Raw genomic sequence first — 25,182 nt, 5'->3', positions numbered from 1 at the left:
CCGGAAGAGATATTCGAGTTTAATTTATCGGTTACGGAGGACTGGTCCGCGATGCTGGTGCTACGGTGAAGGAAAAGGAGATGACGTACTCGCGCGGAGAGGAATAACGACTTTCTTTCTCTCAATTTCTCTCATTTAAATACGATGCCCATTGATAGTTGCGCAATGTATATCGACGCGCGTAACACCTGTTCTACTCAATGTTACACGCCGTTTTCTGATACAATCGATCGGTTATACTGGTTTTCTTCGAAATATATACTATCAGCTAATTTTATGAGTGTGCATTTCTGAGATGGAGCAAGCGCTCGTAAACATACTCTTTAAACAGAATAAATAATACAGAAAGAAAAGAAGTTATAAAAAGTGGAAAGTAATTCGTTTTTCTTTTACCGTAGTATTTTTAGGATAACGTCTCTAAAAATCAAAGCATGGAGCGTGCATTCCGATTTACAACCATATATTAATCATGTGTAGTAAATGGATTGAGATAGTTGAATCCATTCTATCATTCTATTTTTCATATTAACTCTTGCTTTTATTTTTACTGGGATCAGCCTAAGTAAGATACTATGTTAGAAGAAATAAATTATTCTATATTGTTTGCTACATTTTATAAATAAACGAATTTAAAGTTACGATTCTTTAAATAAAATTCTACTATTCACCTATTTGTTGTTGATATTTCGAATACTTGAATATTGGATAAACGATGATTGATCTCTGTGTTATTTAATTTAGTACCACGTGAAATATTTTTGCATTTAATTGAAGGATCGATCGCGGTAGAAAGTGGTGCAAATGAAATGTTGACAGGGTTAGTGTTAAATTATTAATGTATTAGTCCATGCAAGTGGCTATTCCCTGTGAAAAGATATTAAGTTATTCTTCAAAGGAGCTATTTTAAATTTAATGTTACAGATTAATAGGCTCAAGGTAAACCCAATTCCGGTATACCTAACAGGTATGACATTTAACATCTTGTATGGATGTTAGTAAACAAACGGTATCTAGGACACTTTCTAACGATCAATTGCTTAGTACTGTTTTATTGCATAACATGTTACGCAGTGGCGCACTACACTACAAACGGAAGCAACATTCAGCCTAGGGGCTCGATTAGGGGAGGCACCAAAAATCAAAATTAGACGTTGTAGTCCAAGTACTACCGTGCACGTGAATAATACTGCAATAAAGAATCCAAGTATCCATATTTCTCTTTTATTTGACAAATTTTTAATGTCGTGTAGACTGAATTCTGAATGGTGCAATTTGACTTTCGTCACACCATATAGAATGCCACATTTATGGCGAATAGAAGTGCGGGGAAATTTACTAGAATATATACAAATGCAAAACTATATACAGTCAGTGTAATAAGTATTCGTACAGCAACCAATTTAAAATAAAATTAATAAAAAAAGAAATGAGAGGCTAACATTAACAGTTTATTTAAAACTTTAATTTACGCAAATTCTACTCTAAAAATATGTAGGAATAGTTAGTTAGTTAGTTAGTTATAGTTTATTCTCTTTGCGGAGTAGAAATATGTAGGAATGTTGGTTAATTATTTCTTCCCCTAAAATTTATTAATAAAATAAATACATAAAGTTTTATTTTGAATTGGTTTCTGTACGAATACTTATTACACTGACTGTATAATATCAACAGTATCAGTAATAATACACGTCACATCATTTAAAAGATAAAATATATTTTCATTTAAGTTTAAATTCTTTTTCTGTATCTGTGAAAACATGAATTTGCGTAAACATCCATAGTCTACTTCTAACTAACGTGAATTCGATGCAGACTTACTGAATAACATTGGTTGTTTATTCACTCTCAAATTTTGTTTTAAGATCGAAGGCAATTACCTTAATTCAGTCGTAGATCGATTAGGAACGCTGTGGCGAGTTTCACAAAATCTCTTTTTTCCATAAAAAACTTTTACTATTTAAAACGAATAAAGGTTTTTCATAATTAATTCTATTAACAGTGTAATTTGTGTTTATAAACAAGAATTTGATTCGTTAGTTAATCAACGCGTGAAAATCTTGAACCACCAAGGATTAAAATTGATCTATAGATCGGTCGCGAGTCAAGTTAATGGATAGGAAGTCGCTATTGTTAGTTAGTTATTTGTAGTTTAACGAAATCTCTAAAGTTCTCGACATTAAATTAAATCTGCGATGGAATTTCTGCGTTTCGTGTTACTTTGACCGAGGCTTTTGTTAACGAGTAACAAAGGATTTACTCGACGTGTAACAATTAAATACGGGACCTTGCCGATGGAAACCGCAAATGAATTGTGTTCGAACAAATGACCGAGTTTTCGCGGTTATTTTATAACATCGGGAAAATCTCGTTCATACATGGAAATGCAATTACACACAGAAGAAAACATATTCTCGTTTCATGGAATTTTTTCAAATTATAAAACACAAAAGTGGATAGTCTCGATTGTCCGAATGTTGTATAATACTTTATCTATCGGAAGCTTATGTATGGCTTCTTAATTCCTGAAACTACCAACAGGAACTTATTAATTGTGTTTTTCATATACTTAAATAAAAATATTCAGAAATTAATCCAAGCCTAGATTAATAAATTGTATATTTATTAATGTAGAAATTCCTTTTTCAAGTTGTACATCGTTACGAAATAGGCCAATAGATAAGGTGATGAACACAAAATTAATTTTTATCGGTGAAATTAATTTGATTAAAATGATGAAAACAGTTTTCTTGCTTTGATGTATATGATAAATAAAATTGTCGGTGGTAATAATTCTTTTCGGAGTATATAGAAATACTATTTTCTCTTGTTTAGGGTTTCTTAAGGAGTAAGGTTTATTTTAGGCCAGGCATCCACGCGCTGTTAGTCAGAATACGTTCCACTTAAATTACTATACTCTCTGACGTAAAGTTTCCTAATATTTTCCAGCGTCGTCGATGTGGCAATATTATTACATCTTGTTTAAGAGGTTACAACAGGGTGACGGACTGGTGAAAGAGTTAGTCCCTATTTCGAAAACGAGTATGTGCTTTTTTTCGAATGTCCACCTGTTACTTTAACATACCTACATTAATTATAAATCTACTTTCGTTTGAATTTTGTATAGGTAGTCAAATATTCTCTTTCAAGTTATATTTTGTTCCTCTGAATTCCCACCAAGAAACGAAGAAATATTAAGGAATAGTATACGTTGATGTAAATTTAATCTAACACGTGGTCCACAAATTATTTTTCGTTGCTTTACTATTGTAGGTTTCATTACTTAAGTCATTTTCAGAATTTACAAATCACATCATAGCTCCACTTATTAATCTCGTCCAATGAACAAGGTTCTTCTAAACAATAGAATCTCGATATTGAGACTGAAAGGCCGTGTAATTATCGAGGTGTCCACTTCAACGAGTAATAATTTAATAACCCTAAACAGTATATTTTATATTGGCGTACGTGCGATGATAAACACAGAAATGTTGCAGAGTAATATCTCTTGTCCGAGTTAATTTTTACCGTCGTTTATTCGCGGAATTACATATATCTGGCAAATTGAACGCGCAAAACGAAATTGTGCAATGAGCTTCCGCGATGAATTGCGTAATGTAATCTGACCGATATAATGACCCTGGATGTTCTAGATGCGAGATGGAGACAAAAATGTGCCATGAATCATCGTAATCGTGTTTCGAAAATTTGTTACAACGGCATAGATTATTGCTATTATTATTAACAAGGTCAAGCCTCTTAAATACATCAGAAATCCAAGTACAATGTGCATATAGGCAATAACAGAGAAATAGAAAAGTAAATAAGAAATATATCATACATATAATGCATCTATATAAATAACCATAAAATATTGCTTATTGCTATTCTTCTATAATTATTATAATTACTATGTATACTTGCTATCTGTTAGAAGAATAATAACTAAAATTGTATAGTTACCAAAATTTATGAACATACATGCGATGTATTGTTTATCAAGTTAAGATTTAGGCAATATACAGATTCATTGTAATAGAGATTAGGTTGAGAATTTAGAAGGTTGATATTTTAACGTAACAAAATGACGAGTAAATATTTCTACGTAAGCTAAAGTTACATGTAAATGTATAAATATAAAGGCATAGAATTGATTTCTACACCTAATATATAAGATAGCTATCTGAAATATCGAATACTAGTAAATCTATACGTCTTTTAGGAAATAATTGATCAAATGCGTGCCACTTAAAAATAATTCCGGCTAGATCACCATGTTTTCAATAAACAAGACCTGAAACATTTAATTTAATTATTAAAAATAGTAGATAATTGCCGAAACATCCAAATTCAAATTACAACAAAATATATACGTCTCTTAAGAAATAATTGATCAAATGAGTACCACTAAAAAATTATTCGGTCTAAATTACCACGTTCGTGACAAATGAGATTAGAAAGAGTTAATAAAATCATTAGAAGTAGCGGACAATTCTCGAAACAATTACATTCAGCATAACGTATCGACTATATTCACGTTTCTACCTGGTTTCTCTCATTTTCGTTTAGTAGAAGTGACGTCGTAAAGAAGTTGCAGCGCGGTGATAAGCCAAAGGAGAAAGGAACAAAACCGTACAATCGATAGGCAGTAAATTCCGTCTAAACGCTCGTTAGACAAATGCAACGGCCGCGTAATGGACGCATTCAATTTATGCACGTTATTTTCAGAAACAGCCTTGTCCCGATTTTTCCACACCTGATCTGCGAGATTTTGCAACGCGTTACTAGAGGATATACAGGAAAAAAAGGGCACGCGACTGCATAATACTGCAGCTTACGAACAGCGTAAATGTAGCGGTTATCTGTCGTGCGCTCGAGGCCGAACAAAATAGGAATTTCTTTTTTCTTACCGTATTGTGTGTATATCTGCCCGACCTGATCGTGTTCTGCGGATCGTTTATGCATGTTTATTTGCCATATAACCGGACAATCGAATCTTTAGAACACTATCGGATGAACTTAAGAATTCGTTACTTTCACTAGTTTCAATAGGTATATGCACAAAGCTTGAAACATTATAAAAAGAAAGACTTATGTAAGGACGTTGCATAGAATAGCCAATGGCTTTAGGACGTACGCACCGTGATCACTCTTGTAGAACGCGTTTGTTAATTATAGGAACTTTTTTTACTTTATTTTTTTACTTGCTCTTCATCGATTTGTAATTGTGATTAACAGCCGAGTCTTTAGAATACTATTGGGTGAAGAAGAATGAAGTACTTGGATTTTAAGATTATAGATGTATTGATGATTAATCACTCTGGCTAGTTTCAATAGGTATGTACGAAGCTTAAAATATTGTTGAAAATTAAAAAAAAAAACTTTATGTATGTATGTTCCATAGAATAGCCTCTGACTTTCGGACGTATGAACGTCATCAATCTTGTAGAGTGTCCTTGTGCATTATAGCAACTTCTTTTCTAGTCTATTTTCTTTGATTGAAAATTATTTATTATATACAATGAGACGGAATATCTTGTTCTAGTTACTCTGTTCTCTTATTTATTTTAAGACGGCTTTTTTAAGACACCTGAGTTTCGTTTCTCTAAGAGTATTCTGTGATTGTGTCATGATCCACAGAAAAGAGTAAAGAAGGAAAAAGCTAACAACCAAAAAATAATAACGAAATGAAATTGTTGCTTTGCAAGAGTCTTATGAGAAAGAGAAAGGTGTATTATATAGTACTGAAATAATTGACCCTAAGCATGATGAATTGTTTAGTTTCTAATATCAAGTAGTATATAAAACTTTAAACTCGTTTCTCTCGAAAGGCATTTTTCCAATTGACTGCTACGATAACTAATGAACAAATTGACTTGCAACTTGGTAAATATGTTCAATAGATGTGTAACTCTCGTCGGGACTAGGACACTTTCGATACATGTAAAATTTGATTATCGACAGCTAAGGAAACAGTAACTTTTTGACGTAGAAATCAAAATTTTAATTTAAAAGGCTGCCATTTTGTTATTTTTTAATTTTTTTATGGCTATAACCACATCCATGTGGATTGAGAATAATTTCAGTTTTGTTCGTTTGAAGAATCACAAATTGTTTATATCATGGCAGTCATGGACAGCATTTTTTCCCTCATAATCCCTCATGATCACACTATAACTCACTAACAGAACATGATTTTTATTTGAAAAAAATTCAGATTACAGTTTTCGCCTTAATTAATAAACACACAAAGTTTGAAAACAATCCGTAGTATGGTTATTTGTACGAAAAATTTTAAAGATCATCTCATTTTTATGTCTCTAGACTTGTATAGCTCCTCAATAATGGAAGATGGGATCGAATAAACACTCACTAAATACTATTAATTTTTATTTTATTTAATTGTGAAAACTAGGAAGAAGGATCTTTATTTAATTTTGAATGAAAAATGTAAACAAGAAGAACTGGTGAAAATTAACTAGATATAAATAACAGAAACAAGGCTACGATCCTTTTTTGTGAAAGATACACGCAGGTCTGAACATAGATAAAGATCCATTGACTTTTGGAGACAGAGCTCAGCCTTTTGTTTAATACACAGTGTAATTTATTTTTGTAATATACGAAATTTGTAATTACAAAATATTGCAATATATTAAATATTACAATATATTTTTGCATCAACTAAATAATATTATTCCAACACTTACCGGTAAAAGTGCACGTCAATCGATCTTTATTTCTATCAATTCTAATTCCCCTTTTCCCTGAGCTAATCTAACAAGGAAAATAGTAAGGTTATCGAACAAGATATATGCGCATCGTTGCACTAAAGACATTGTAGTCGATTCAAATGATTTCAAAGTCAGGAAAGTTCATAGGCGCTCGTTAATCGCGCGAGGCGATAGAAGCATTCCGAATTATCCATCGCTCGGTTTAAATATCAACAAGCGCAGTTCACGCTGCGTACGCGATCGTTCATTCGCAATCACGCATTTGCATTCCCTCCACACTCAATCGCGAGCAATGAAACGTGACATGAAGCACGATCGCGAATGACTACGCGGATTGACAATAATTTCGATTGTACTATTATTTCAAACCGTTACTAATAAATAACCTGCAACGTGAATGCTTATGCATAATTAACATCTTGCGTTGATATGACTTCTATGACGAAAAACTTTTCTCTCTGAGTTGGAAATGACTTTGCACGCAGGTCGAAAGTTTTTGTTTTGTCTTAGAATTGAAAATGACATGCTAGATACATCGATAGGCAATTATTTTGAGAAAAGAATATAGGGAAAAGTAAAGAATACTTTCATACTTTTACTCTTCTTTCACCCTTTCGCTCTTTTACTCTTTCTTTTTTAGTGATACTTTACTATTGTACTAAATATTTGCTGCTTATAATAGTTAACATTTGTAATATTAATATTAAAGCCGGTAATTTACATCTTCAAATAACTTTGATGAAAAATGTATATTTGTACAATATCTTACTTACTTTCAGTGATATTTTCCAGAAAATTCAAACTATGACTATTGAAATTTTAAACATGTACACTGTATACTGTTTCAAAATTTTCTATTTAGACTTTATCAGATGTTGGGTTTAATTTCTTTGACCATTAACTTTATGATGCATTTTAAATCTAAAATTTAAAAATATATTAAATACAAATTTGTCCAAATTTTTCTCGATTACTATAGTTTGCTTGTCACCTGTTACTCTTTAGCGTGAAATTAACGGGGGTGATCGATCATTATAGGCCCACTCGTCTGTTAATTGTTCGAACCAGTCAACGTAGAACCATTGTCCCACGAGATCACTATACCAGTCACGTTACTCGATTTATCGTGACGTCAAACAAAGCTGAAACTAAGCTACCTGTACACGATTAGGATCGGATACATAAAAACGTGTCACGATTCAAATCTCTACCGGGTCGTTAGTTTTGTTCGTACAAGTTAGTGTGGTTAAGCAATGACTTAATGCATGTGGTACTTGACATAGCTATATAGAAAAAATAGTTTCAACACTGATTTAACATTTATATATTTTTAGATTTCTATATACAAAAATTATATCTGAAGGTGAAAAATGCCAGTAGAGAACACTTTTATGAGAGTTCTTCAATTAATCCAATTTAAAGGTGATTTTTAGGAATTCAATTAAAAACTAAAAAGTATTGCTATTTATCTAGAACTTTATTTGTACAGGGTTTCAATTAAAGCGGAATGGTTTGATATCTCACGAGGAAACGAAGCTATCAAAAATTATATGAAGTGAATAATTTGGTTGTAAGTGACATGGTGAGAGAGATTTCAAAAACAAAATAATTTTTTGAATGGAATCTTGTATATTTTTATCCATATAATAATAAGATAGTATTTGTTTAGACAAATTCATCGACCTAATAATACAACGTCATTTATTGTTATACATATTAAGCACTTGATTGAAATTTGAAGCCAGTAGATTTAACGCAGCTCACCAGTAAATTGAACGAAAACAGAGTATCTTCTTTCTCTCCTTTCCTTCCTCTGACACCAGTAATTTTTATAGAAACATTTTTTTATAGCTTTATCTTCTCATGAGATATTTAATCATTCTACTTTAAACGGAACACTCGGTATACTTGATCTTACGTTTAAAATCATCTGCTTAAAGTAGTCACACAAAATTTAGTACTTATTAGAAATTGTACAGACAATAGATCGATGAGGAATTAATGTCACGAAATATTGGATTGATTCGTAAATAGCTAAAGTAACACATAATCATGCTTTCGGGGAATCCTCTGCACAAAGCAATTTTTAATTCGCTAAATAGAAACTTTATTTATGAATCACCTCAATAGCTGACCAAACGAGTTATTAGCTGACCACGGAAGTTATTTATGAATCAACTCAATAGCTGACCAAACGAGTGAATTAATGGCGATCATTCCAGTCATTAAAGATAATATGTGTAAAATTTAATTAATTTCTGCGAATGTATGAATTTTGTCGTTCAGCATTCGATAAATGATGAAAAAGAAATTGTTAAAATGAGTACGTTTGAAGAAAAATAGTTCAATTTATACGCCAACAATGTTTTCTTCTTATTGCGCGATGAAATAATAATTTCTGAGATATTGAAACAACGAAATAGTAATTTCTTAAGATATTGAAATGTTAGAGGGTGAAACGATACCCAAAAGCAAGGCTTACGTTAAATCTTGGCAATCGACGGGCCTTTTTATCGATTTTCCTCGTTTTATTTATCGAGTCGAGCCTGTTTTTTGTTAGATCCTCGCGGAGAAAGGTTCTGGGAATGAATTTTGCAAGAAGCCGATAAGGAAATTGTCACGGATTCGCGTTTCACGGGACATTAGGTTTGCGTAACGATGAATAATCGTTGTTTCTTTCGAGACACTTTCGTTCACCGAAAGCGGCAGTTTCCTTTGCTATTTCGCCGCAAACACCTGATTCTCTATCAATCTCTAAACAATTTAATCCAATTACTTGATCCTTAGTAATACTAGTTCTAATGGCGCCAATCAAGAACTCCGATTTTCATAACTGATACATTATACAGGGTGGTTCTTACTCTTCCGGCAAGATTATAGGAGCATGATCTATAAGTGAAAACAAGACAAAAATGTTATATGGAGTTTGTTTATAAACGCTTTGTTACGGTATTATAGGCAAATATTGAATGTAGCCTGAATAAATGCAAGCTATGTAAACCTAGCACCCGACTCTCAAACAATCAACTTCTTTTACGGAAAATGATAGTATTTCGTTTGTAGTTGATTGTAGTAACAACAGTTTCGTTTATAGTTCCATCATTTAATAAATGAAAAAAATTGAAAAAATGCACAGCACCCAACACTGAGATATCTCAAATCCGTTTTTTCAATTGATTCAGAAATGTTTGTAGTTGTTTGTAGCGATTTCCCCTTCATTTGTAACAAAATAGTTTAACAATTATAAATTTGTAACAGTAGATTCCAAGCTGAATAATACGGAAGATTGATTTTGTTTACTGTGTCTGGACTTGCGAGATATTTCTTAATGTACCGGAATTTTTAAATCATCATTTCAAAATGACCATCTTCTGCATTGATACAAATTGGACATCGATGTAATATGAAATGTATTACAATATTTGCTTATAATATTGTAACAAAGCGTTTAAAAACAAACTTGATGTAACATTTTTTTCTTGTTTTCACTTGTAGATCATGCTCCTACAATCTTGTCATCAAAAAACCCTGTCAGTAATAAATTTAAACAACAAAACAGCCATTTCAAGCTTATTTCCGTATTATAACAGCCGCACATACTCTGCCTTTGACGAGTATAATCGTTACTGACCCTCAGGAGCTGTAGCTAGTATGTTTGATTGCAGCTACAGTACGGATTTAGCGACCCCGAGCAACCCGAGCTGTAAGGGGGCCAGTGGGCCCCAGTAGATATGCGAATGAATGTAAAAGATACTGTAAACAGTATTTAAATTATAGAGCAACGACGAGAAGAAGACTGAGAGCGATACATAATACGATGAACGTATAATTAAGAAGAAAGTGTCAGTTTAATAACTATGGTTGAATAGTTGAAATACTTAAAATAAATACTGATACTGATACTCGTTATTGTCTTCTTATCGGCACACATTTTAGGTACATACTTTTTAAAGAGGTTGCGATAGCTAACTGGCTAACAATATCGGCGAAAGCCGTGAAAGCCTCAAACATCCGAGTAGAGTTGTTTGAGGAACGTGTTTTCCGTTTCCATCAAATATTTACAAACATCGCAACCTTTGAACATAATTATTAGCGAGTATAAGGTTTTTCGATAAGAGCTATCGAATGATTTTCGTAAATAAAAAATTATAGACTAAAGTAAACAAATTTTACGAATGGATTTTTTTTACAAAATACAAATGTTTGGTAATAAGTTTTAACGAAATAAACACGTTATTCAGTTGCATATCGTGACTATTATAAAATTGTGAAGATATCAGCACATATTATGTTATATCAGGAATAACATATTATGGTATAATACAGCATAATATAGCATAATGCAGAATAATACAGAATAATGTAGCACAGTATAGCAGAATACATAATAATACAGTTCCATCTAATGTGAGACAAATTAATACAGAATAATACATCATAACAGTATAATACAAGATGATACCATACAATATAGCAAAATATAGAATAAAACATCCTAGGATATCCTGACAGTATTGTACATTATAGTACAGCATAATACAGATTAAGACAGTATATTACAACATCGAACATGTGTTACCATATGGCAAATATATACTAAAAACATTCCATAGTTCTTATTAAAACATATGCTCATACTGAGGTGATTTATTGATAAAAAATGAGTCGAAAAGCTGCAGTAAAGTTTCATCGTACTACGTTTCCTTTTCGTGGAAATCGACTTTAAATATCTGTGTCGAAGTGGCCCGCCCTCGCCGCAGCTTTGCCGCGCCAACGACTCGACAATTTTCAAATTCCTTTTCTTTAAAAACGGAGGCTCCTACGAAAGATCTTCGTTCCACGTTTTCGACCCGTTTTCTTGCGAAGATTTAATCTGCAAATTCTTTCACGCCATTATTTTACGTCTCGCCGATCCTGCCACCATAAAACGGAACCTCGCATTTAAATAACGGTTATTTGACTATGAAAACGCGCGATGGAAGTTACAGTATGTTAAAACGGGGCCAGGCTATTTTTTCAGAGACAACCGTAAAAGTCGTACGAACGGTCGATGAAGTAATTCCGGCGATTGCTTTCCTCGTCGTTCGGACTTTCAAGCGGAGACTTCCACGGGCACGTCCAACCAGCAATTACTCGACGACCGGCAATTTCTGAAACTCATGGAAATTAGTTTCTCAGGTGTTCGCGCACGTACCGAACCGTTGGTATCCGCGGACGCTTGGAGCAGTGATACTTAACCACCGTGGCGTGAAACTGGTGGCGATGTATGCTTGCTTTTTATTTTTTCAAATTTTTACTGGAATTATTCATGATTTAGGTGTGCACCAGGTATAAGGTGCATCATGCAGTTTCTGTAAACTGTACCGTGGACTCAATGAGACTAACACTTTACCAACGAGCATTTCTGGATGGAAATTATGTTAACATTAAAAGCATCAGAATTACATAGTAATTGTATATTTTTGTTACCATTAACAGTTTCAGTGGCAGACGTACTTATTAAAATACTTATGAAACTAAAATTCTGTTCTTATACAATTGGAAAGTTATACAATCTAACATGTGCATTAGTATTAGTTTTACAATCCAATCAAAATTCATGAATGCTATTCAGACTTGTTTTCTGTGACATTTGATCTTCAGAATTAATTTTTTAATTCCTTAGTGAAAATCCCTGTCATCCATATATGGGCGACTAGTGTTATTTAATTCAAAGTTTCAATATTCATTCAATAGGATTGATCTAAAACTTTAACATTGATATCACTTCCCCAAATATGAACGTTTTCTCTACTTAAATATTTTTGCAATTTTATTTTAAATGTTCTAAATATAAATTGTTATCAGAAGAAGAATGTTGATATACTAAATTTCACAATTACCTGAAAAAGAATATTTTTCATGAAACTTTTATAAAAAAAAAAAGTAATAAATAAGTTGATATTTAAAACATTTTACTTATGCGCATTCGAAAAATAGTGAAATTTTGACGAATAATTTCCTTGAGTAGTGTATTATACCAAAATAAATGAAAGATATGCACGGGCGGCTATATGCCGACATATGTCTCCAACGGCAAAAAAGTTTAGGCGGCTATTTGCAGACGGCTGTCCGCAAACGGTTAAACTATTCACGTAGCCAACCGCAACGCCGCGCGTGAAAATGTCGAGGACGAATTAAAAATCGTTGCGCACGAGGGATTTTTTATGAGCAAGTCAGGTTTTTCGCTTACCAAGGGGTTAAGAAACGATACACGATAAACGATTTCGCAAGGGTATGCAGTCGTTTGAAGTTTTTCTTTTGAAGAGTTTTTCGCGCAGGAAAAAAAATCCTGAAACACGACAAACAACGTTCCGCGAGAGAAATAGCCGTCATTTTTTTTCTACGTAATCTCTGTTGACATTTGAAAGTCGCATTATTTTCCTCGTTTCTCGTAAATGGTAGAACTCCTTGCTTCTGTTTCTTCGAGCTTTCGTTGGGTGATTTTATTTTTATGATTGAAGATCATTTTATTTTTGAAACAAGGGAGGTGCTAACGGAGAAATGTGACGTTTGTGACGTACAATGAAGTATGGATAGAGACAGGGACAAATGGATAAATACGAGATACTGGAATACGGGGTGCTAACGGAGAAAAGCTCTTTACTGAGTAAGTTTGATTTTTAATCCCTTGATTCTGAGCGTGAAATCTGTTAACTTTTTTAAGAAAAGAGGTAAAGTAAAAGAACCAGTAGTTGACATATTAAAAAGAAAATGTATTAGCGGATTATCGTACTTATTGCTCACGATTATTATTCTGATCCAATATAGTTAAAGAATTAATTATTTAGTTTTTTTTTTTAACGTTCCCGTCGTTAATAACCTAGGTGTTGATGCGACATTAATCTAGATTTAAAAAAAAAACAGCTGAGTCTGAGTCGTGAAAGAAACTTTCAGGACAACCTAAATATTACCTACAATGAAAATCGTGTAGAGTTGCTAGTTCGCCTTATTGAAAACAACTTTGAGTGCAAACAGTTAAAGATCGAAGATAGTTGCATTCGTAGGAAAATTATACAAATTGGGAATTGAAAATTGGAAGAACAATTGCAGTATTCGTGTGTGAGCGCTTCTGCCTCGCGATGAACGCAAAACGAGGAGAAATTTCGAACAACGTCACTGAGAAATGTAATTATTTCAATATTCACGTCGACGGGGAACGAGCTCGGTCATCTGTCGTAATTTTCTCGTTTCGAGTGACATGCGAGGTACAATGATAACTTGATTGGACTTAACTCGTCATTGTTGTTACGCCGAGTATATTTTAATTTTCTTCTGGGCAAAGTTTCGTTTCGTTGACTATTTTTTTTGCAATTTATTTATTTCTACTCTGTTATTCGCCCCTGGTTTGAATTTATAACTTTTTCAAATGAGATATTCGATAAACTGTCTTATCGTGTTGGTGAACTTAACGTTTTGCTGATCGATCGCGAGTACATTCGTGTTTCATGGCCTAACGTCCTTCATTAGCCACGAGATAATTTGTATTTGCATTCACATTAGTTTATGCAATTTCCAAGTCGATATAGATTTTTATATCGAGTATACTTTTTGCTATTTTATCATAAACAGCGTAATTTAATTCGAGATTAGATTCCTATTTTCATTTTAGATTTTTGTTTTATTTTAATTCTAAATTAGATTCTTAGTTTTATTTCATACTATACATTTAGTTATTTTATTTTAGATAGTGTTGTTTAATTTTCTTCTAAATATATATAAATGTCCCAAATTATCTCATCAGTACAGTTGCTTATAGGAGTAGAACGTGTCCAACAGCTCGAACGTGTACCCGGTTTTATGAGTGCAAGGGGTTAATTAGCATCGTCTCGAGTCGTTACTTAAGACTTAGGATTTCGTCGACCGCGAACAAAAGAGTCGATGGTTACGCGAATGTTATTCAATCGGTGAGATCCAATAAAGGAGTGCGCATGGCGACTGTTACCCAATAACGACACTGTTACTTTCTCCACGATGGAGAAAGATCGTTGGACGCACGTCGGCCGCGACAATTGGCCTCTGAACTTCGCGAAATGATCCTACGTCATCCTTCTGCCGGGTCGATTACGATCAACCTCGGCGAGGTGTGGAAAAACCAGCTGGAATCGAGTGCAAGTGGTTTTAGAAAGTCGTTCGCGCTTGAATCCGTGTCCGGAGCCAATGTCCTTCCGTTCGTGATACGCAGACCATCGCTGATTTCGAGTTTCAATCAAACTCTTATACAGTGGACCATCGACTTTCGCACCACAGTCGAATAACGGTTGCAGGCGGTGATCCTGCGAGATATTTTCTCCGAGATTCGCAATTTTCCTGCGAGTACCACCCGTATGTAATTCCGAAGTAAAGAATACGATACGTATTGATTCGACCTAGGAGAGCTGGTATGCGATCCTGGATGCGGGCGTTATGATTTCGGAAAGAAGAGCTCCTTTGTGGCGGAACAATGCTAGCGATATCGATCCAGGAAATGGGTATCACGGTTCTTTTGGGGTACTCGATTCTTCTCTGTTCTTCGACGCAACGTTCATCCGTTGCTTCCTTCCTTTAAAGTGTCCCACAAAAATTACGCTTCTTATTGGGTTCCTAAGCTTTTTGTATTACATTACTCCAAGAAGACTAAAATGATACACCTTAATATAGAGATAAGGTTTTCTTATCTCTGACATCCTTGGCTTCGTTTCTTTAGATGGTCTCGACAAATATTGTGCTTCTCATTAGGCCCCTAAGCTCTGTATGTCATATTCCTTCAGGAAGTGTAAAATGGCACATCTTAAAATAGCGGTATGATATTTTTATCTCCAACATCCTTTCCTTCATTCCTTTAAAATGTTCCAAAAAATATTGTTGATCTCTTTGGATTTGTTTTTTTTTCTTTATTTAAGCTTTTCAACTCTATTCCAAGCTTATTTACCAACACAAAAGAAAGGTATATAAGAATATTACATTTTGTAATCAAACCGAGCATTTGATAGCACGCTGCAATATTTGGTAAAATCATCATTATATGCGACAATTGTGACGGAAAGTTTCTTGTCAACTCATCATTGCATGTCACAATCATGACAGAAAGTAGCTTCTAAAATCATCATTGTTCGAAAGTATCAAAGTCTTATAAGAATAGATTTCTACAGTGAAATCGGTTCGAGAGCGGTGAAACCCGCCGAAGTCCTTCTCAGGAAATCAAGGACTTTCATTGTAGTATGAAAAATGATGAAAAACGTATTTATTCCGTATGAAAATCTTTGGCTAGCATCGATAAATACATTAAGATTGCAAATAGGATCAACTGTCGTTAAATGAATAGTGGAATACGATTAAACATCCACTAGTAGTAGTAAATAGAATTATGTGGTATTAGGAAGAACCAAAAGTTCGTGCGAGTTTTACGTTATTTTGTAGCTTTTGAAAAGCTCTTTCATATTTAATTATTAGCTAAATGCATAATCCCACTAAAGTTGATGAATGTGATAAATTCTGGAATATTTATCTACTTGTAGATAAACTTGTTGATGCATATGCTGTCTAGACGGAAATACTGTCCGAGTAGGTTTAGGGTAGTTGTTGGTGGGGGCGAGAATATTGAAGATTGTTAAATATAATTCCCATCTCGCAATGGCGAATGGGATAAATATCTTGACTGGTTGAGCCCATAGAATACAGTGCAGTTTTTTGAGTACAAATGGTAGAAAGTAGTAGAAAATGGTGATCTTTTGAAAAAAAGTAAAGAGTAGATATCGAACTGAAGAGTTTTGAAAAGAAAGAAGAAGTCAATGCAAAAAACGTCGAGTTCGAAAAATAATGTTAGTTTTGCACCCCCTTAAAGTTTCGGTAGTGTTCCTCCGAACACTTTAAGAGGGTATTATCGTCTAGAAGTCTGTTTTTTCAGTAATTTTTAGGAATTAATTTTACGAAAACTATCAAACCTACAGTACCAGGTTTTTTTATGCATAATAAAACACGTTTCAACTAACAACACAAATTTTTATAAAATATTTGATTGAAATCTATACAAGTTATGCGCTGTTATGCAGGTTGTGACGTGAAACGCTCGTTCAATCGGGCGCACAGACTGTGGCGGTTCTAGTCATCTGAGACAGAAAATCAAATTTTTTGTTCAATCTATATGAATGTAGTTATCGTCTGAACTAGAATTAAGTAAGTACTAAATTTTTTTATCGGAATCGCGGCTGTTTGAAAATTAAGGTTTAATTTTCCCGGAAAATTGTCAACTAAAATATGAGTGCAGGACTAAAATATTCAAGCTATCGGTATAATTCTAGTTCAGACCATAGGCGATGGTGCCCTCGAAATGCGTGTAAAACCAGAAGTCAGTCGGTCCAATAGTTTTTGAGAAAAACGTGCGCCCGACTTGAAAAATGTCGTTTCGAGAAAAACGCGTTTAAAGTTTGCTATACATTTAGCATTAATACTGGTGAACAGCCTTTAAGCCTCTGTAACTATGAGAGCTCTACGAATTTCAAATTAATATTTTAGAGGCACTTTTTCAAAACCCTCAAATGATAAGAAAATGCAAAAAAAAGTCGAATTTTTGAAGTTTCTAGACGATAATCGATGTTAGCCTATAATAATATATGATACTATAAAAGTTTCTTTCTGGCGTTTATACCTGCTACATAAACCAGTAGATAAACTATTAACCCTTTGCAATCGAGGCCTTTTCTTCTGGTACCTATCAGCAACTCGAGATGCTTTCTTGGCATTCTATTGCCACGAATGCTAAGATTATATCGACTTCGAAAATGAGATCTCTAATTTGAGATTTGAGAATCAGGTCACCTTTGCCTCAACGACAATCATTTTATTGGCAAAGAAATTAATCTGTTTTAATTAATTTTTAAATAGAGATTTAATTTTATACGTTAAAGCTCAGAACTTTGTTGCACGCCTAATACATTGCGCGCCTAATATTTCGATGTGACGTAATAACGAGATCTCGGTATGGAATTTGGCTCTGTAATTCTTCTAGGTGGGAGACACGTTACTTCTGGATCGATTTTTGATGAGGCGCGACAAGTGGGTTAAGCGAGCGAACACAAAAATAATTCGGACGATTGTCATTGAAGAACGCTTGTAAAAGCGACGGTCGGACTTGACCCGAATCGCGCGCAACAATACGCGTTTAGCATACCGAAATTGCCACGAGATCATCGTTGACTATCAATTCGGGCCTCGGATTTGGGACGAGATTGCGAGAACTCTTCGATTGCGAAGCCCGTCGAGGAAACGTATTCGCCGGTTTCTAGGAAGCGTATCAGCATGTGTTGCGTTAGAAACACCTTCGTTCGATGAAAGGAAGATCATTGACCGCTAGAAACTGTCGGTGGTCCGGAAAGTGTGCCTGTTTTAGGCATTTTGCTTCCTTTTGTTACTTTTAAAGAGGTGCAATGGTACACGCAGTTAGTGTAATCAAAATTTCAGAATTTTTGTTCAAAATTTGAGTATTAGGTGAAGAAATTAATTCTGTGCCTTTGTATTAAATTATTTACTGTTTTAGTTTAAGTAGAAATATTTAATGGCCATTTTATTTTTATATGTTGAATTATCAACATTAAACGCCTTATTTGTTTCCTAGAGTTGAGTATCGTGAGTAGGCAACCAACAACAGTTAGCAGGTTGCAGTAGATAAACACTGAAATGAAAATGCCTGGTGTTAATAATTTACAGTGACGTATTACTCCTTCGGACAACAAAGCATCGGCGATCTATACACTTTTGCTATTTCCATGAATAGTTTACTTTTCGTAGAAGTCAAGGATTACGGTGATCCGAGCTCAATGGCACGGATGTCTGCGATTCCCATCGTTAAAATTGAACGCGGCTTTCTGTCGGGACGGTACACTCGTTACTTAAGAAGAGGGACGGATGTCTGCGTTATTAAACTAAGTGTGCTTTTTCATGAGCAATGTGCGTGAGTCGCGCCATTTAGAATAGACACAATGGTGTCTTCGTAACCGCTAGCAGTATACAAGCTACTGTACATCAAGCTTTTCGTAGGACACGTGTGTTCGTTACGTTGACCGGCTTCCCGTTTTCGTTTCGCAATCGTTGCGAACCGTTTCTGTTCTTGGTCGAAACGATGATTGTCTAAGAGCTAGAGACGAATTTACTTACGTCACTCATAACTGGAAATAACTCTTTTCTCTTAACGGAAATATAACAAATCATGGGATCTGTCGTCTGGTAAGTCGATAGCTAGAGTAACGATGCGTATAAGTATTGCGAAGAATGCACAGATAATACGGAAATTACTTCACCTTTTAATGACTGATTTTTAGCGGAACAATTTATGACACGATAATGTACAGATTTTCGCGTATAAAGTGTTGAAAGTTGTCTTTTACTAATGCTGCATTGCCCTTTATTTTTCTTACTACAGAGTCCAGGCAGTTGTCATAGTCACATTTAAGAATTTCTGTTTTCGAAAGTTAAATAACGATTTCAATCCATAAACAAAGCGTAATTTTATTGAAGAAATATTGAACTTTATGTATAAATTTATTTGTTATGATATGTTTAAAAGTGGCCAAGATGGAGTAAATATCCAGGAATATTTATGGTTTATGTATATAATAACTTGAGAACGTCCCATCAAACAAATTATATATCTGCTGAGTGGATAAAGGATTTAAAAATTGTTTGATTTTTATCAAAATGATAACGGTTTTACTAGATAGTCCCATTTTTCGACTATCGAAAATTTTCGTTTTTCCTTAATAAAATAACAAGTTCTATTTTAAAAAAATTCATTTATCTATTCAGCAGATGTTGACGTCTTTTAACAGATTAATTTGTTCGGTAAAAAAATAAAGAAAAAATCTTCTAAATCTCAACAATCCATGCTTAATTTGCATAGTTCTTGCAAAACTTAACTTCGAGTTAGAGAGACAGCTAGAATTAAATTGAAGATTTATTTAGACAACCATTTTGTTGCTGAATGCTCAATTGTTAATTGCAATTTCAATTACTACAGGCAATTGATTTTCGCAATCAGGAAGATTGTTGGTTGTCGTTTTAATTAATGTTTACTCAACACTGTTTTGAAAGAACAGGTTGAGCGTTTAAGAGGATTCGTCGAGGAACATTCTGGCACGGTTCGCAGCAATTACGCTTACATTTGCGCATGAGTGTATATAGAGCGTTGTTTTACATAAGCAGCCGAGAAAATACGTTGAATTCAACAATTTTTCGTTACGTGTTAAGCGGACCGTGCTCCGCATTTCACATGTTTAGCATTGTAATTGAATAGAAAGTAACGATCCTCTTCTCGTGGAATACTCCAAATCAATCGTTCAGGGAATATTCGTAACGCTTTTGCAATAAACTGGATGGCGTTTTGTAGAAAGAATTATAGATTTAAAGATTTATTTATATGATATAGGATTATAGATTTATTCTCGGGTTACTTATCCTCCACCTACACTCAATCCCGTAATAAGTATTCGTACCCTCTACGTTTATTGAAGAAAGTCTAAATTAAATACAATAGGTTTGATGTCTTCGAATAAATATACAAATGTAAAGTTTATTTATGTACATATTTATAATCAGACTGCGAATGTTCATGCAAATTCATATTTTTACAGATTCAGATAAAGAATTGAGATTTAAATGAAAGTATGTCTCATCTTCTAAACAGAGGAGCATGTATTTTATGGTTGATATTTGATATATTTTTGCATTCATGCAAAATAGCTTCTTCAGGTGTCAAATAATAGAATATAGTTCCATGCATTGCACTAAAATGTTTAGAGGCAATTAAATACTTATTACTAGACTGAAAATGTTTATTCAAATTCATAGTTTTATAGAATCACATAACGAATTGAGATTTAAATGAAAGTATGTCTTATTTTCTAAACAGTGTAGTATCCATTTTATTGTCGATATTTTATACATTTTTCCATTCATACATATCCTCATACATTTAACCATATTTTCATTTTCCATGAATGCATAAGAATCCGTAGTTAATTTATAATTAAACATTTATTTGGAAACTTCAAGTCTATCATTTAATTCAGACAAGTTTCTTCAATAGATATAGAAGGTACGAATATTTATGGACTGACCGTATATGCTATCCTGTACTATTCTTATTTATCCTAGATTTATATGCTATAAGTTTGTCGTATATACTATACGTCTAAAGATCTACAGATTCTACTTTGCGGCATTTAAAAATTTATTTCTTTTTGTTGACTAACTATATAAAGTCTGATGTTCGAAGGATACGTCTTATAAAACTGGTGGCGTGAAACTGTAAATTGGCCAATTGGACACGGTTTCGGTTGAAAATACTTTTTTTTTTAGAAAGTAGACTACAATCATATAGGCATCAAAAGTAGTTTTTGATCCACACAGAAAGAAGGCAGATAAATTAACAATATTTTGGAATTCGTCTTTACAAGCGTGGTACAACAGGAGTCGTATATTTTTGAATGAAAATTGGTATAAATACTGTTCAAGGTTTAATAAAACGTTTCTATTAAACAGACGGTATTTTCAGAAAAAATCTGTAATATTAGCATTTGTTTAACTAAAAGAACTTTTTGAGGGAGGAACACTAACTGGCTGGCCCAAAACGAGCGGTGTTTTTGCAAATTTACAAAAGTCGTATGCAGTTGATTGAAACGTCCTTATTACCATACGTAAAGTATTCTATGATTTTTAAAGGACAATTTTTGTTAACGATTATATTTATACGTAACGAAAAAATGACATCATTTCTGTCTATTTTTGACAGGTAGGATCATCAGTGATTCTAATTTATTTGGTAACTGAAAATTATAAAGTTCAGCAGTCTTCATATTTTTCAATGACGTACTAATGTTTAAAAAAGCTTACAAGGTATATTTTTCTTTGATCCTCAAGAACCAATTAAAAAATAAAATTAAAGAATAAATAATCGTACGTTACACGATACATAGGGTTGTTGAAAGTACGTACACAAAACTTTATTGAATCCAGTTAGACAGGTTTCGAGTTATTGGCTTTCAGGTCAAACAGTGTAATTTCGCGTAAAAATGCGTTTGAAGTTTTATTTCTTCCAGTCTTTCAGTTTATGAGCCATATCTTTGTTATTGCTACGAATGTTGCAATGGGCCACTTTCGCCTTCTTTTTAATCGCTCAAGCTATCATTGCACAGAGAAGAAAAGCTGTCGAAATTTGTTTCTTAAATCGATTAGATAACTCCTGAAAATTTGCGCAAGGGAAAGCGAAGAATTTGGTAAGGTGTTTAAAATTGCTGATCGGAGTCACTCGCCGAGTTCCGTTGTCCACGTTTCAATCTCTTCTGTTCTCGATCCTATCGCAACAAGGAAGTGTTCTCGATTTACGGCCGGTATGGTCGTTTTGCAAAATGAAACGGCAATTGGCCTTAAGTCGTCCTCACGTGTGAGCCTTGCTTTCTACGCCTAACTTCTCTTTCTCTCTCTTTCATACATACCTCTATAACAGGGATGAACACTCCTCTGGAGCCACAAGCCTCACGCGGCCTTTATAGATGTCCAGCGAGGCATTTCTGTAAACTATGTCGATTACGTATCTTTTTTGTTCATAAATTTTACGCTGAAATACATTGCATACATTCGAATTAACCCTTTCAGTCACCACTAGGTTTTCTTTAGGTGTAATTTCTTTGGAACTCGAAGTGCCAATAAAATGATTGTCGTTGAGGCAAAGGTGACCTGATTCTCAAATCTCAAATTAGAAATCACAGTTTCGAAGTCGATATAATCTTAGCATTCGTCGCAATAGAATGCTAAGAAACATCTCGAGTTGCTGGCAGATACCAGAAAAAAAGGCCTTGAGTGCAAAGGGTTACCACTAAAAGCACAGAAATCAACTCACATCTATCATACATACAATTATATCTTTTTAATTGGAGGAATTGATAAAATGAATTCGCTAACACAATAATTGTCACCAAAAATCGCGATTAAACCATTGCTAACAGTTGAGTGATTTTAAGAAGATGCAAAAGAAGAAGAATGTGCATTGGCCGAATAGATTGGCTTGATAGATTTAGCCCTTTGCACTCGAGAGGTGACTCTGTCAGCATTAGGTTTCACGCAGCAAATCTACAATACCTAATGTTTCTTCAGGTTTAATTTCTTTGGAGTTCGAAGTGCCAATAAAATGATTGTCGGCGAGGTAAAGGTGACCTTATTCTCAAATCTAGATAGCTTAGAATTCATGGCAATAGAATGCTAAGAAACATCTCGAGATGGTGGTAGATACCAGAAAAGAAGGTCTCGAGTGCAAAGGGTTAGTATTAAATTTGAATATAGTAAAGAGGATTTATTATGCACATTAATGACATGTTTTTTTTTTAATCAAAATTAATTTAACCTCCTGAAATTGAGGAAAAAGATAAGACTTTTGATATACTTAATAATATAACAACGTAGAAATTAATGTTAGCCTTCATTGATATACGGTAATGTAGAAAATCCTTCCAACACTTGATGAATAGCTATACTTTCTGTCGTAAACATACACACTTTTTACTCACATTAGTGCCTCGGTAATCGCGACGCGGATGTTTATGTAAATTCATATTTTCACAGATTCAGAAAAAGAATTGAAACTGAAATGAAAGTATGTCTTATCTTCTAAACATTTACCATAAATGCATAAACATTCGCGGTCTACCATGACTTTCGACGCGATTCGATAAGTTCGCGTCTCTGTTCTGGTCTCGAGAACCAGTTTCATTGAGCTATCGTTGACCTTCGTGGAATCCTAAGACCTAGAAGTTGATGAGACGTTCTTCTTTTCAGATGTGGAGCAATATGACCTGCGTGGACGACTTCTTGAACCGAGCGTTTCACAAATTGGGCCTTGTGGTGGGTCGCCATCCCGGCTATTTCGTGGTTATTCCGGTACTGGTAGCCTTTATCTGTTTCACCGGCTACCAGAGGATTCATTACGAGATCGATCCTGAATACCTCTTCTCGCCGACCAATGGCCCGAGCAAAACGGAGAGGGCGATCGTGGAACAGTACTTCAAGGTCAATTACAGCCACCATTTCAACCTGGGACGCATTACTAGGCCAGGTGGGTCATGTCTCGAATCGAAGAGATCTAGATGCAAATTGCAATCGCACTTATAGGGGTCTTACACGTACTTCGGGCTAAAACATAAGCAGTAGGGGAGGATAGGAGGATAGGGAGGATGAGTAGGGCAAGTATTAATCTTTCACACTCCAAGGTTCTTTTGTACCACTAGATAGGTATGGGCACCCTTTGGGTAGTACTTTGTAAATTAAAGTTCTTTAAGGTTCCCCTATGTCTATCTAATTGCTAGGCTTTTGAATAATAATTTTGAACGAGGGGAATTAGTACATTTTAATGTCAGCATCAACATATAGTCATCCGTAAAGAAATAATTTTGTTATTATTAATTTAATTTAGAAAAATAATGGTTATTAAGTAGAATTCGTATAGAATTCGTAAGTGTAGTTAATATCAGTACATTTTAGTTTCAGCATCATCAGATAGTCACCTGTATGAAAATAATTTAGTTATCATTAATTTAAATGAGAAAAATAACATTTATTAAGGGGACTTAATAATACTAAACTTAATTAATATCAGCACCATCGAATTATCATCTGTAAAAGAAATAATTTAAGTAAGGTCGACATCAACAGATTCTAATATCAGTACCATTAGATTATCATCTGTAAAAATAATTTAATTAATCATAATTTAAATAAGAAAGAATAATTTTTATTAAGTTTACGAAACTCAGACAATTTGATAGACGATAATGATCGCTATGTCGTTAGCTAAATAGATTCTCTAAATTATATCGATCGCACTTCCATTAAAAAATATGACAAAAGCTACGCATCAACTTAACATTACCGCCCCTTTTTCCCTACACGTGAGTTTACGATGCCTCAATTGCTATTGAGAGCAGTGCGAATAAACTCTTTCCCAGAGAAAGTTAGCTGACATTTTCTAGCCGTAGCAAAGTCCTTGAGAAAAGTATTCATAACAGAACCGTGCCAGCGACGTTCTCAAAATTGGCATTGTTCCCGTCGATCATAGCGCAAACCTAGTCACATGTCGTTAAGGCAAGTCTTAACACCTTGACCGAATAAGGTTGATATAGTCTCCTTTACGCGTGTGTGCGTGTGTGTGCAGTGCGTGAAACAAACATACTGACTTTCTTGAGTCATAAAACAAGTCTTCCTTATTGCCAAATTGCCTGCTGGTTGTAGGGATTACTTATTTTTACTGAACTTGGATTCGAATGGTTTTTATTTGTTCGTTATTTTTTTGTTTCCTTATTGTTAGAGAACAATCTTTTTTACGATATGTTTCAAGTATTCTAGATATTGTAGACATGCTACTATACTCCATATAAACTTATTTGTGAGA

The 25,182-nt window shown here is 34.1% G+C and overlaps 1 protein-coding gene across 2 annotated transcripts in view; it reads left to right on the top strand.

The window, feature by feature from the left end:
• Positions 1-25,182, top strand: part of LOC128889458 (patched domain-containing protein 3) — a 56,726-nt gene that overhangs the window by 6,318 nt on the left and 25,226 nt on the right. For both annotated transcript variants that reach the window (XM_054147106.1, XM_054147109.1), the window contains exon 2: positions 23,574-23,850. In XM_054147106.1, coding sequence (XP_054003081.1) covers positions 23,574-23,850 — 277 coding nt within the window. The remainder of the gene's footprint in view (positions 1-23,573; positions 23,851-25,182) is intronic.

The sequence above is a fragment of the Hylaeus anthracinus genome, unplaced genomic scaffold, assembly GCF_026225885.1.
Source record: "Hylaeus anthracinus isolate JK02 unplaced genomic scaffold, UHH_iyHylAnth1.0_haploid 11997, whole genome shotgun sequence".
NCBI classification, from domain to species: domain Eukaryota; kingdom Metazoa; phylum Arthropoda; class Insecta; order Hymenoptera; family Colletidae; genus Hylaeus; species Hylaeus anthracinus.
This window is presented reverse-complemented; position numbering and strand designations above follow the sequence as displayed.